Raw genomic sequence first — 14,370 nt, forward strand, 5'->3', positions numbered from 1 at the left:
TTGAGAAGATACAAATTTTAATGTTCACTGGTCTAGTACATGGAAATTTCTAGTTGATATAGTACCTATCAAAGATGTCTGTAACATCAGTGAAGCATTAGATTTTGTCACAATATGATTGGGACTCTTCTTATGAGCAAAAATGTGGATACAAATCATAATCTTATTTTATTTGGGATTATATTTTATAATTCTAAGGCTATACTAGAACAAAAGCATCTTTGATTATGACTTATTTGAAAAGTATTTTTAAAGCCAATTAAAGTACCTGCTTTTTAAGATGTGTTATAATTTAGCATGTTTATAGTCCAATGTAAAAATATAAAACCTATTTATAATTAGGTCTCCAGTAATGCCTCTTGAATTGAGGCAGTGGGGTGGATGGGGAGAATATTTTTCATTTTGACATCACTTAACGCTTTTAGTTGTAGTTTTTCATGATGAAAATCATGACTGATTTACTAGTAAACTCATAGAAGATAGGTTAAAGCAGTAGGAAAACTGTAGTGTGACTTTTCAATTGCCTTTTCAAAGACTCAACTAAATATCTGCTATTTTTAATTTGAATTCCTTTTATTACTTGTTTTTCAAAAGTGGCATTGTTGACACTTGGGACCTCATTAAAAGAGATTTTAGTGTTAAAATGTCTTAAATTAATGTTGAAAATAAAAGCATTTTTTCTCATTCCACCTAAAGAAGGAGGGATTTTCTTTAGCTTCTTAGTCTTGACAGCATTGCTGCTGCATCTATGACTCTGGGTTCAGTGTCAGTGTGTACAGTAGGTGACCGGTGACTTCAGCTGGGGGCCAGGTTATAGCACGTAATGTAAATAGGTATCATTTGTCATGTGGTTGACAACTTGCCAGCTGTTATCTTCAAAAAATTTCTTATATATTCAAGTGAGGTTTCTAAAGGTAATTGATTTCTCCATGAAAATAGCTGCATATTCAAATGACTGCCTTTGTGAATTTTTCTATAGCATATTAGATTATGTTTAACAGTAATATTTACACTTAAAAGATATTCAATATTGCCAAAATTTGGAGTTTTAACATAATGCCATTTTAGTTTCAATTTATTTCAAATTGCAGAATAGTTAATACTAGATACAGCTTGGAGTTGATTTTGTAAAAGATCTCAAAGAGACTATCTTTTCAGGGCTTAAGAACACCGCAGTTTCCTCTTAATGTGGGCCTGGTTTCCTCTGACTCCCTCACCTCTCATGTTGAAGACTTTGTCAGAATATCTGTGCTGTCCGCTCACTCGTGTGCTTCCTTATTTTCTTTGGTCTTTGTCTGGCAGAAGCCTAGTATACAATATATTGATAATATATATACACACAAATGTATTTTTATCCCCATATATATACACACACACACATATTTATCTCCATATATATATACACACACATATATATTTATCTCCATATATACACACATATTTATCTCCTATATATACACACGTATTTATCTTCATGTATATACATACGTACGTATTTATCTCCATATATACACATATATTTATATATACAAACATATATTTATCTCCATATATACATACACATACACATATATTTATCTCCATAAATGTGGATATGGAGATAAATATATATGTATGTGTATATATATGGACACATGTATATACACATCCATATATACATATATACACACATATATGAATACATATATACACATATGGAGATAAATGTATATTATATATATATAATGGAAATATAGAAAACTCTGCCTAGTCTTTCCTGTTCTGATTGGTAGTTTTTTTTCCATTTATATATTTGATCAAAGAAAATTAATTGAGGAACACTTTATTCTGGGCCATGTGTGGTTATTCAGCTAACAGTGCACATTGTGAGCCCTTGGGGTATAATAGATTATCAGAATCTTAGTTCTTTTCATTGAGTTTGAGTTAATCATTAAAACATTTTTATATTGGTGATTTTAAGTGAGAATGACCAGCACTTGGGACTGGAAATCAGTAGATTATTTGAATGAGATAATTTGTTTATAAATTTCCATTATAATTTAAACTCTGGTTCAGAGATTTCTGTTTAGATTCTCAGCTCTTTATCCATTTTTCTTCCAATCATCTTTGAGGTAGGCTTTGTTGCTTTAGAACCAAGCTGACAAAAATCTCAGTATGTGCAAAATGTTTATGAATTTACCCTTGTGTCCAGGGACTTAAATGTATATGAGAATGGTGCAGGCAGAAGGGAAGACACTGGCTGGAAGGCTGACAGTTCTGTGTTTTTGCATAGCAAAAATTAAAAAAATAGTAGCTAAAATTATGAGCTCTATTCTCAGACTGCCTGGGTTTGAATCCTAGCTCCACCAGTGGTCTGGTGAATGAAAATAATTATTTAAACTCTCTAAGCTGTAACTTCCTCATATGTGAAACAAGGATAAAAAGGGTGTCTGTTTTATAGGGTTGTGAAGATTGAAATTATCAAATATGGTGCTTGGAATTGGGTAGAAACACTCAATATATGGTAGTTGGTAGCACTGTAGGAAGTGAATAGGAATAGTCATTTTCCGTTAATTTCTTTACATGCTTTATCTTGTATAGTTGTTATAAAAAATCAAGTAAGGCCAGGCGCAGTGGCTCATGCCTGTAATCCCAGCACTTTGGGAGGCCGAGTTGGGGGGATCACGAGGTCAGGAGATCAAGACCATCCTGGCTAACATGGTGAAACCCCGTCTCTACTAAAAAATACAAAAAATTAGCCGGGCGTGGTGGCCAGCGCCTGTAGTCCCAGCTACTCGGGAGGCTGAGGCAGGAGAATGGCGTGAACCCGGGAGGTGGAGCTTGCAGTGAGCCGAGATTGAGACACTGCACTCCAGCCTGGGCGACAGAGCAAGACTCCATCTCAAAAAGAAAAAAAAATCAAATGAGTTACTATCCGTCAAAGGGCCCTAAATGGCCCTGTGTACCTGAAAGATGGTAATTAATTTTGGTGGTTGGTTTGGGTGAAAAGATCTGTCACTGTTCCGGGAAAATACGCAAAAAACCCCCCCACCAAAAACCTTGATATTAATATCCAGTAGCACCACTGCACTCCAGCCTGGGCGACAGAGCGAGACTCCGTCTCAAAAAAAAAAAAAAAAAAAAAAAGTTTCTGTAACCACCCAAAGCACTGAAGTTTCCCAGAATGCTTTGGTGGAGCCTGACAAAGCAGTGTTTTCTGATTTATTGATTCTGCCGCTGCACTGAAACACTGGTACTGCACAACCATAACCATCTTTAGTTAGGGCACTTGGGTCTGTGGAAGAGCACTGGCAGTTTGTGGAAGAACATAAAGGCTAGAAAGAAAAATAGTGAGCTGGGAGAATAGTGGCATCTAGGGAGGACAGGAGAGGTTATGGAAGAATGGCCAAAGGAATGAGGAGGGATAGAAAAAATGTTGACGGCCTGGATAAAGTCATCAAAAATATGAAGGGAACAGAAGATCCCGGAGAGCAGTATTTATATGTACACTTCAGAGCTGTGTCTTAGAACTGAGCTGTTTGTCTTTTTTTGCTTTTTTGCCATCATGGTAGTTTCGCGAATTTGACTTCAGTGCACTGGGTGCAGGGACGTAATACATGCCCATCCTGAGTGTATATATTTAATAAAATCCTAGATAAATAAAGTTCACTTTATTTACTTTTGAAAGCTACTTATGCTCTTATTCAAGGTATGCAAGTTATATTTTGCTAGAAATTTCAATTATGTTGACTTTTTGCTCTGAGAATGTGCAGTTTTAAAGAGAAAAGTCAGGTGGTGTCTAATTTGGCTTATGGAAATGGAGACTTTATAGACACTTGATTAACAATCTGTAAAAGTGTTAAAAGACCCTGGTCGGCCTATCTTTTGGTATTTTTAAACTATAAGGTTCTAGTTCAGGATTTCCACATTGTATTTAATATTATGTAATAATTTGACATACGGAAGATTACTTAGCTATGAGTATTGAAAATTTTACTAGTCCTAAGTAATGTATTACCTAAAAATATCATTGGCTTTTTCTTATAATAACTTAGAATCTAGAATCTTTTTCTTATAATAACTTTAGGTAACTGCTTCTTAATGCCATAAATTTATGATTTTGCATCACCCAAAAGGTTCCTGAATGGCCTTTGTAGATTCTTTTTTCAACTGTTTTCTTTTTTTTTTTTTTAGATTTTATTTTATTTTATTTATTATTATTATTATTATTATTATTATTATACTTTAGGTTTTATGGTACATGTGCGCAATGTGCAGGTAAGTTACATATGTGTACATGCGCCATGCTGGTGCGCTGCACCCACTAACTCGTCATCTAGCATTAGGTATATCTCCCAATGCTATCCCTCCCCCCTCCCCCACTGTTTTCTAACTATTCTGTCCTGGATTTCAACATAGTAAATACAATGAGATTGTCTTTAAAAATAGGTTCAGGTTTCACCCAAAAGCTTTTTAAAATGGGCATTTAAATAAGAATTGGGAATTTGATTTAATAGGGTTGAGTTAGACACCTAGTTCTCTTTATGTATTTACTATATACAATCTTTGGTGTGACTAGATCTGTTTCCAAACCTTATTTCTGTCTTTTCTAATTTGTGTAACAATTAGAGAGCTAAAAAATATTAACAATGGTTATTTATCTCACATCAAATAGTCTAATATAAAGAAAAAAAAGCAATGATAAAAAATGGCTTTGACAAATTACTGATTGTGTTCAGAAACTTTGCACATATTCTCTCTCTCTCACACACACACACCCCACACCCCTTGGCTATTATTTGGGTGTGTATAGGTGTTATCTCTGACTACAATGGCTATTTGGTTATGGATTTTCTTTACTTTAGATGCATTTTCACTGAGATAAGTACATACTCTTACATAACCTCTCTTTTGACCACTGTTGTGTGTATCAATATGTCTGCTGTCTAAAGTAAGAAACATGACCTATACTAGCGTAACTTTTTTTTCTGTATGAAATTAATTAACTAGTAGTGCCCATTGTTGGCCTGTTTGGTTTTATATTGTTTTATTCTGGTTCCTCTCTGTTATTGCAAAGGCTGACCTCTGCAAGCTACATTCTCTAGGCACTCCTATCACCAGGTCTCCACCTGGCTACGTGCAATGAGAGGACAGTCACAGAATTTGGAGGGACTCAATCGTGCTTCCCCTCTCCCTCTCCCCCTTCCCATCTCTCCTTCTCCCTTCCTACTCCCTCCTCCCCCTCCCCCTCCCCTCTCTCCCTCCTACTCCCCCTCCCCTCCTATGCTCCCTCTCCTCCTTCCCCTTCTTCCCCTCCCCTTCTCCCTTCCCCCTCCCCCTTCCCCTCTCCCCCCTCCCTCCCTTCTCTCCCTCTTCCCCTCCTCTCTCTCCTGAATGGCCTTTGTAGATTCTTTCCCTCTCCCCCTCCCCCCTCCCCCTTCCCCTCTCTCCCCTACTCCTCTCTCCTCCTCCCCTTCCCTTCTCTTCCCCTCCCTTCTCTCCCTCTTCCCCTCCCATCTCTCCCTCTTCCCTTCTCCTCTCTCCCTCTTCCCCTCCCCTCTCTCCCTCTTCCCCTCCCCTCTCTCCCTCTTCCCCTCCCCTCTCTCCCTCTTCCCCTCCCCTCTCTCCCTCTTCCCCTCCCCTCTCTCCCTCTTCCCCTCCCGTCTTCCCCCGCCACTTCTCCTCTCCCTCCTCTCTCCTCTCTCTCCTCTCTCCTCTCTCTCTGTCGCCCCCTCTCTCAAATGAACTGTTCTGTGTCCAGAGTCCAGATGGGAACCAGGAGGAAGTTTTCTGATTGCTTTGTCTGTAGTCATGTATTTTGGGATTGAAAAGGAGCTACTCAAAGATGCCACTTCTGTCGTCTTCTAGGTAAATGCACTCTCTCACTGTCCCACTTTCTCTAATTGAACTCACATGTCTTATTTCTGTGTCAGCCCAGGAAGTAGTATAAGAAAAACCCTCTTGCAGGAGGAAATATGGTCCATTTGAGGAATTAAAAGAAGTGTGTTGTATCTGGAATTATTCCTCAATTAATAAAGTGCTTTTTGTTTGTTGTACTGTTTTTTTGTTTTCATACATTCTTAACTGAATTCAAATGCCCACTCCTAGTAACAACTTTTGCCTTTTTATTTTCTTGGTTAAACTCAAAGGACTGGAGACTTGCATACTCAAAACAGCCACATTTGTCTATGTGCTTATACACCTATCACTGTTTGCTTGTCTGTTTTCCATCTATGATCTAATGTAGCTAATCTATCTACCTGTCTCTATCTGTCATCTACTTCTATTTTATCTGTCATCAATCAATCAATCTAAATGTGGCACCGCACTGACCCACTGCTGAATGTCTTAACCTTGATCCTTCTGATATCTTATTATGAAGTCGAGGTCAGTGTTAACCTGGACAGAATGACTTCTAGAGGTTTTTCTCCTTCCAGGAAACTGTAGCCATGTTTAGGTGAAGCTATCAATTTATCAGAACTTTCAAAGCTTGTATGTACTCCATACCAGAGGGACAGAGGGACTGTCTTCCTTAACATCTCATCAAATCTCTCCTCTCAATTATGTTCGACTCAATTTTGCCCCAAAACCTCTCATTAAGCACATACTCTTGTGGTAGAACCTATCCTTGGATACAAAGATGAATTGGACTTAGTCATCAGAATTGATGAGCAGGTAGGAGAGATGAGAATTAGTGACGGGGGTATTCAAAGGGTGCAATGAGACCATTATCCTGGCCTTGCAGGTGGGTGGAGTGGGTTGGACGCTGGTCTCTGTGTTGGGCTCAGGGAAGCCCTCAGATGAGAAAAAGACTGGAATGAATCTCATCAAATGAGAAGGGGGATGACATGAATGGAAACATTTCAGGATAAAATAATGTGGCATATGGTAAGAGCTCCAAACTATTTATGTAGGGCTCTAAACAGCTTGCTTTCCAGTGTGTCCCCTGGACCAGCCACAGCTGGTAACAGTTAGAAATCCAACTCCTGGCTCCCATCTTAGACTTCTTCAATCAGAAACTCTGGGAATGAGATGCAGCCATTTTTGAACAAGCCCTCCAGGTGACTGTCAAGCATCTTCAAGTTTGAGAAGCACTGGGAAGTACTAGGATGTAAAGAAAGATGCTGGGAATCATAGGAGAAAAAGCAGGAGATGTAAGGAAGGGCAGGCCTTGGAGGCCATGGCTCTGGCTCCTAACCCTAAAGTGATGGAGGTGGGCTGGGATTAAGGTGAGGCAAGTGAGGTGCTCTAGGTGCAAAACATAAAAAGGCATCCGGGGCCGGGCACGATGCCTCATACCTGTAATCATAACCTCAGCACTGTGGGAGGCTGAGTCAGGTGGATCACTTGAGGTCACGAGTTCAAGAACAGACTGGCCAACATGATGAAATCCCGTCCCTACTAAAAATACGAAAACTTAGTCTGATGTGGTGGTGCATTCCTGTAGTCCCAGCTACTCGGGAGGCTGAGGCAGGAGAATTGCTTGAACCTGGGAGGCAGAGGTTGCAGTGAGCCAAGAATCTTGCCACTGCACCCCAGCCTGGGTGACAGAGGGAGACTCCGTCCAAAAAAATAATAATAATAAAAAATAAAAATAAAAAGCATCCAGGCTGAGGAAGCAGCCCTGCACTTGCAGAACCTGGAGGATGAGCCCTGTGCCTCACTGCTGCACACTACTCCCAGCCCTGGATAGGGGTGCTTATAAAGTATTTTATAGACATAGAAAAATAGAGAAGTGAAGGCTAGCAGGATTATACAAGTAAATCAAGAAATGCAAGATAATTAATCTATACTGCACATGAGCCCAACATTTAACTTTGAGCTTCCTACAGGTCATGGCAAAAAGAAAATCCTGTTGAATCACATTGCCTTTGTAGTGTTGTTTTATCTCTTCATATATATATTTTTTAAATAGTAGGAAATGCATTAGAAGCATTTTCCTGGTCCTAAAATCTGAGAGTCATTGGGTATGCAATTTTTAACTATTATTTTAAATCTTTTCTTAATCTAATTTTTAAGTACAAAAATTGAGTGAAAATTTTATCTTATAATTTAAAAATATTAAATTTAATGCAAAGCTTTTATAGCTAATGTATTTGTACACACAGATTATTCATATTTCTGGAACTGATACTTTTTTTTTTTTGAAATGGAGTCTCGCTGTGTCGCCCAGGCTGGAGTGCAGTGGCTGGATCTCGGCTCACTGCAAGCTCCGCCTCCCGGGTTCACACCATTCTCCTGTCTCAGCCTCCCGAGTAGCTGGGACTGCAGTCACCCGCCACCATGCCCTACTCATTTTTTTGTATTTTGAGTAGAGACGGGGTTTCACTGTGTCAGCCAGGATGGTCTCGATCTCCTGACCTCATGATCCACACACCTTGGCCTCCCAAAGTGCTGGGATTACAGGCGTGAGCCACCGCACCTGGCCACTGATACTGTTTTCATCTACAAGTATAAATCGCCACTTCTGTGGACTTTTACATGTGGGAAATTTAAAAGGTTTTCTTTATATTCTCATGCAAGGATTTCTGTGTAGTTCTAGGAGAATTTATGCGTCCAATATCCTCTTCAGGTAATAGAGAGGAGCTGCAGAGAAGGATTTTCCCTAGGAGCCTGTTCTATGGATGCATGGATCTTCTCATGCAATAAAAGCTGTTGACAAGGAACAGTAGTTTTACATGTTGAAAAAGCTTGAAAGGAATATTTCAGTGAAACATTTTATAGGCTCAATGTTTTCTCTTAGTTTTCAAATCAGTGGTCAACATAGTTGGAATCTGACTTTACTACTCACTTTTCTTACAAAGTTGATTTTTTTAATGCATTTGTTTCCATTGACTACTCACTTTCCCACAATGACTTAGGAAAAACAATTAATGAGAGTGAAAATGGGATGTATTTGCACAGCAGGAATGCTGGTATGTTTATACTGCTGTCTCTGGGACTACGTATGGAGCACCAGTACATTATTTGGCACCTGGTGGGTATGCTCTGGTCCTGCCTTTTCTTACTGCCATCTTTATTGGTTGGCTGATTGGTATTTTGTTATATGCAAGAGAGTGTTTTGGAGAATTATACCGTGGGTATTGCTTGGCATAGTCAGTTCTGGAGTGCTGCCTACTTGAATGTAACCTTGCTTTTGATGGCCACAGGTGTGGCTCCAGCTCCTGACTTCATGCCCTGCTTTTAGGATTTCTTTCCTCTTAACCTCTCTGCCACTCTTCCTGGCCTGGGACAGATAAGAGGCACCAAGCTGACCTGTCCATCTTCCCTCAGTTTCCTTTGCAGCCATGCCAATTCACATCACTATCTCCCTAGCATGTCCCCAGGCAAAAAACATCAAATAATGCATGCCAGCAAACTGTAGTCCATTTCGTGTATTCCAGCAATGACAGTACAGTCACTGTTTTAGAGCCTATTCCTAGATCAGAAACTTATAAACATTCTCTACCTGTTTGAATCCACCGGGTATAATTTTAGTCTTACTCCAAAGTTTCTTCCCTTTCTGCCTTGGGATTGAATGAATGAGAAGTAAATTAGTGTTTCCAAAGCTCTTTTACAGAAGTTAATATGTTTCTAAGTGGCACAGCACACCTTGTTTTCACTGTTAATAACTAGCCATGGTCTTAGATGGAAGTCGCCTTTTCTGTTTTAGAAGAATGGGTGGGGATTTGGTGAGGTGGGGGCTGAGAAAGAGAGAGCAGATGAATGAATCAACATAGAAATAGTGAAAGGTCTGATCCTTTGGAAGGAAGGAGGAAAATAACAAAACCTTGATGTACTGTATTGTATCCATTGTATCTGCTAAGAAATTAGGATCAGGGCCCCGAAACGTTCCACTATCTCCTGGTGTCTGTTTTAGTTCACGTGGGGTGGGTTTCCCCTGAGATGGGTCATTTCCTTCTCTCCTTTCACAAGCCAGGCTGCATTAAGATGACAAATTTCATGTATAAGCTCAGGCACAGGCATGAAAACCTAAGCTATTCAGCTGAGCGAGTGCAGATGAGTCAATTTATTGTGGGGGAAAAGGGGGCTGTTTGAAGCACACAAAAGATTTTTGCAAGCCCAGCTCTGCAAGAAATCACACATTACATGGCCCAGGCCCTACCCCCAACCCCAGACTCCCTGGTCTGAGGCCTCATCAAACCTATCAAGTGTGGAAGAGAAATGTTAAAGTAATTAAGAGACTTCTTTAAATTACACCCACCTCCTCCAGAATGTGTGGATCACAGATGAAACTTTATTTGAGAAATAACCTGGCTGGGTGTGGTGGCTCACGCCTGTAATCCCAGCACTTTGGGAGGCCGAGGCGGGTGGATCACGAGGTCAGGAGATTGAGACCATCCTGGCAAAACATGGTGAAACCCCGTCTCCACTAAAAAATACGAAAGAATTAGCTGGACGTGGTGGCAGGCGCCTGTGGTCCTAGCTACTCGGGAGGCTGAGGCAGAGAATGGCATGAGCCCGGGAGGTGGAGCTTGCAGTGAGCACCAGTGCACTCCAGCCTGGGCTCCAGAGCCAGACTCTGTCTCAAAAAAAAAAAAAGAGAAATAACCTGATAGTGGTGTGCAGAAATATTTGGGGTGTAATAAGTAGAATAAAGTTCTTGTGTTCTTTTCTATCTGTGAACTCTGCAATAAATACTTCTGCCCTCCCTTTAGGAGGAGGGAAAAAAATCTTGGACAGCAGAGAGCAAGTCCATCAGATCAAACATGACTGCGTTAAATGCTAAAATGTTCAAAGTCCGACTGTGATAGACAAAAGCTTTGATGGAAAGTGGATATTTCCCAGGGACATGACAAGCAAGAATCCAGATGTGATGGTGTAATGCAACGAGTGTCTAGATCAGGAGCTCCAGCCAAGCTGCACCTGATACAGGCCTCAGCCTTGCCCTCCCATGCTGTTCCGCCATGTGGAACCCATCTCTAGGCCCCCTTGATAACCAGCTTTGGATTCCATTTTTACAGAGCTCATAGCGCTAAGTGGAGCTGTTTTATGGACAGGTTAGAAGCCTTTCCAAGATAAACATCCAGTTTGAAATTAGGACATACCAAGCCGCAAAATTATTTTAGGGCATATTTCATGGAAGTGCTGCCATTCTTCTTAAGCAATTGCCAGACTGCAGGATGCCCTTTGATCCTTTGTGGACGTTACTCCCGTTTTTATAAAAAGGATTTTGAAATAGTTGCAGTGTTTAGGGAGGAATATATCTGCCGGAGCTTTGAAGCATGGCCGTGGGACAGGTCATGCTTTCGGTTGTTGATTGGCAAGTCAAATTTTAAGAAGAAAAAAAGAGGCTGGGCACGGTGGCTCATGCCTGTAATCCCAGCATTTTGGGAGGCTGAGGCGAGCGGATCACGAGGTCAGGAGATCGAGACCATCCTGGCTAACATGGCGAAACCCCATCTCTACTAAAAATACAAAAAACTTTGCCATGCACAGTGGCAGGCGCCTGTAGTCCCAGCTACTCAGGAGGCTGAGGCAGGAGAATGGCATGAACCCAAGAGGTGGAGCTTGCAGTGAGCAGACATTGCGCCGCTGCACTCCAGCTTGGGAGACAGAGCAAGACTCCGTCTCAAAAAAAAAAAAAAATGAAGAAGAAAAGCAAAAGGAGGAATTGCAGCAGGATATATGAATCAAAATCTCATTTTTGTTTTAAAGGTAGAAGTTTTTAGCCCATGTACCTAATAAGCTATAAAATGTATTATGTATATCAATACCTGTATAGATATGTATAGATATATGTGCATATATGCAGATACATCTATTTATATATTGTGATGGTGTGTATTTATGACCAACACAAAATCACTTAATTTTAACTGTTTCATAAACCTTTATTGAATATGTTATATCTGAAATGTTATTTTTATATATAGTAAGCATAATGATCATATATTCAATAATAAAGGTTTATGAAATAGTTCAAATATTCCTATACATATTTTCTCATTTATATATATGAAGTATGAAGGAATTACTCACGTTCACCAGAGAAGAGGATATTTCTTTTTAAGATTCTTTCCTCACTTGCCCCTTCTGTTCTGTCTCAGCACCCGCAAAACCTATGTGTGTGTGTGGGGGGCTTAAGAGAAAAGACACATGGATATTGATATGGTTAGACTTTGTGTCCCCACTCAAATCTCATCTTGAATTGTAATCCCCATAACCCCCACGTGTCAAGGGAAATACCAGGTGGAGGTAATTGAATCATGGGGGCGGTTTCCCCCATACTGTTTTCATGATAGTGAGTTCTCACGAGATCTGATGGCTTTATAAGGGGCTCTTTCCACTTCACTTGGCACTTCTCCTTCCTGTCCGCCTTGTGAAGAAGGTGCCTTGCTTCCCCTTCACCTTCCACTGTGATTAAGTTTCCTGAGGCCTCCCCAGCCATGCTGCACTGAATCAATTAACCTCTTTCCTTTATGAATGACCCAGTCTCAGTCAGTTCTTTATAGCAGTATGAAAATGGGCTAATACAGATATGAAGCTTGGGAATATGTGTTTTCTTGAATGTATTTTGTTTAAGGTTGTCATAAATGATCAAAATACCTAGTGTGGCATTGTTGTGTCACTTATTAAGAGTGGTGGAGTGGCCTGGGTTCGATGAGGTAAGCTGGTGTATAATGACTATGGTACTGACATACCCTTTGTTGTGATAAATTGTGACTAACTGGCGTCCGAGCAAATTGGTGTCTGAATGATCTGGAAGATATAGCGAGTGATGACAGGAATGAATATATAGTGTTAGAAATTCATTGCTCGACGATGATGCTCGGCACCATTTACATTCTTCAGCCCATTTATTTCTCCTTCAATAAAGAAGCCTATGCTTGTGTCATTTCGCTAATTTAATGGACAACGTAAATGAACTCTGCTAACCAAATGCAGCATGTGGATCACGTGGGGATCCCAACTCAGACAAACTAACCATAAAAGGGAGTGGTTGAGACCATCAGGGAAATGTGAATATGCACTGTGTATTTCATAGATTAAACAACTTATGGTTAACGCCATTGAGTGTGATCATACCGGATGGTTATGTAAAAACAAATATGGATTTCGCTTTAAGATATTTCAACCATAAAAGAACGAAGGCATAGGTAAAATAAGATTTGCAAGACAGTAAATCTGGTGATTAAGTACATGCAGATTTATTGTATTCTTCTCTTTACCTTTGTATATGTTTGAAAATTTACATAGTGGAAATTAAAAAATGAAGTGTGGCTACTCTATTTAAAATTTAATAACAGGGCATTTGCCCTTTTCCTATAAGGTGTGTATGAGTGTGAGTAATATAATTTAGAAAAGGAAATAAGAGTTAAGTTATTGAACCCCTCCTGGGTCCCAGGTGCAGTGAGATATACTTTATACACCCCCTTCCCTCCCACCCCCACCCCAGATCTGTAAAGCTCATTTGACCAGCTAGGCCACTGAAGGCTCTATTTGGAGTAGTGAATCTTATGTGGTATAGGGCTTTTGGTAGTAGCCCAAGGAATAAAGAGAAGTGGAGACAGATTCAAATGTGAAGGATAAATTCAAAGTCATTATTTCTGAATGCCCAGAGATATTTTGCTTATAATATCTCTGTTTCCCAGAATGCCTTTATTCCTCTCACACTATTAAAATAGCTAAAGGCCCAGTCAAAGGAGTCCCACCAAAGAGCTCATCTGGGTGGGAGCGCAGGCCAGTGCCCAGTCAAAGTGTTGCATATACTCTTCCTTCACCATATTATTACCACTTCAAAGCCTGAGAAGGAAGTCACATAACTGTGACAGCAGGTTTGCAAAACCAACGAAAAATAACACTTTTCACCAGTAGGGAGGGAATTTTTTACAAGCAAATATTGAAAGTTGGAATTCCAATGATCACCAAAGTCACTCTCGGGAATTATAAGCAAGTTTACATGTCATCTTTATTTTTTGCTTTAGTCCTCTTTGATATGCAACCTACGGCTCTCTGAGTCCTTGAAAAGAAACCAGCTCTGGAACGGGATTATAATTATAACTTTGTTGGAAGGGAAGACTGTCTCAGGAGGAAGCATGACAGAAATCTTTGTCCAGTTAAAACTGGGAGATCAGAGGTATAAGAGTAAGGCAAGTTCTATCTTTCCATAAGGAGAATGGTATCTTTAAAATAAAAAAAAAGTTGTTTCTCACTTTAAATTTTACAAAAGTAGAAGTAATTTATGTTTAGCCTTCCTAACTATATTAAGGAGCAGAAAACAAAATAATTGTATAGATGCAGTCAATTAATGTGGGTATTGTTTTAATTGCTTAGTATAGTTTATTTTAATATAGTAACAGAGCTAGAGAAAGCTTATTAAATCATAGATTTGAATGCATGACTTTTTTTCATTTTGAAAATAAGCAAACTATGTTTCATAGAATGCAG

At 39.7% G+C, this 14,370-nt stretch overlaps 1 protein-coding gene across 5 annotated transcripts in view; it reads left to right on the top strand.

The window, feature by feature from the left end:
• LOC129028688 (multiple C2 and transmembrane domain-containing protein 2-like) overlaps positions 1 to 14,370 on the top strand; it is a 58,247-nt gene that overhangs the window by 14,675 nt on the left and 29,202 nt on the right. For all 5 annotated transcript variants that reach the window (XM_054474343.1, XM_054474342.1, XM_063653287.1 and 2 more), the window contains one exon: positions 13,908 to 14,059. In XM_054474343.1, the coding sequence (XP_054330318.1) occupies positions 13,908 to 14,059 (152 nt within the window). The remainder of the gene's footprint in view (positions 1 to 13,907; positions 14,060 to 14,370) is intronic.

This window comes from Pongo pygmaeus, chromosome 16 (genome assembly GCF_028885625.2).
Source record: "Pongo pygmaeus isolate AG05252 chromosome 16, NHGRI_mPonPyg2-v2.0_pri, whole genome shotgun sequence".
Classification (NCBI taxonomy): Eukaryota; Metazoa; Chordata; class Mammalia; order Primates; family Hominidae; genus Pongo; species Pongo pygmaeus.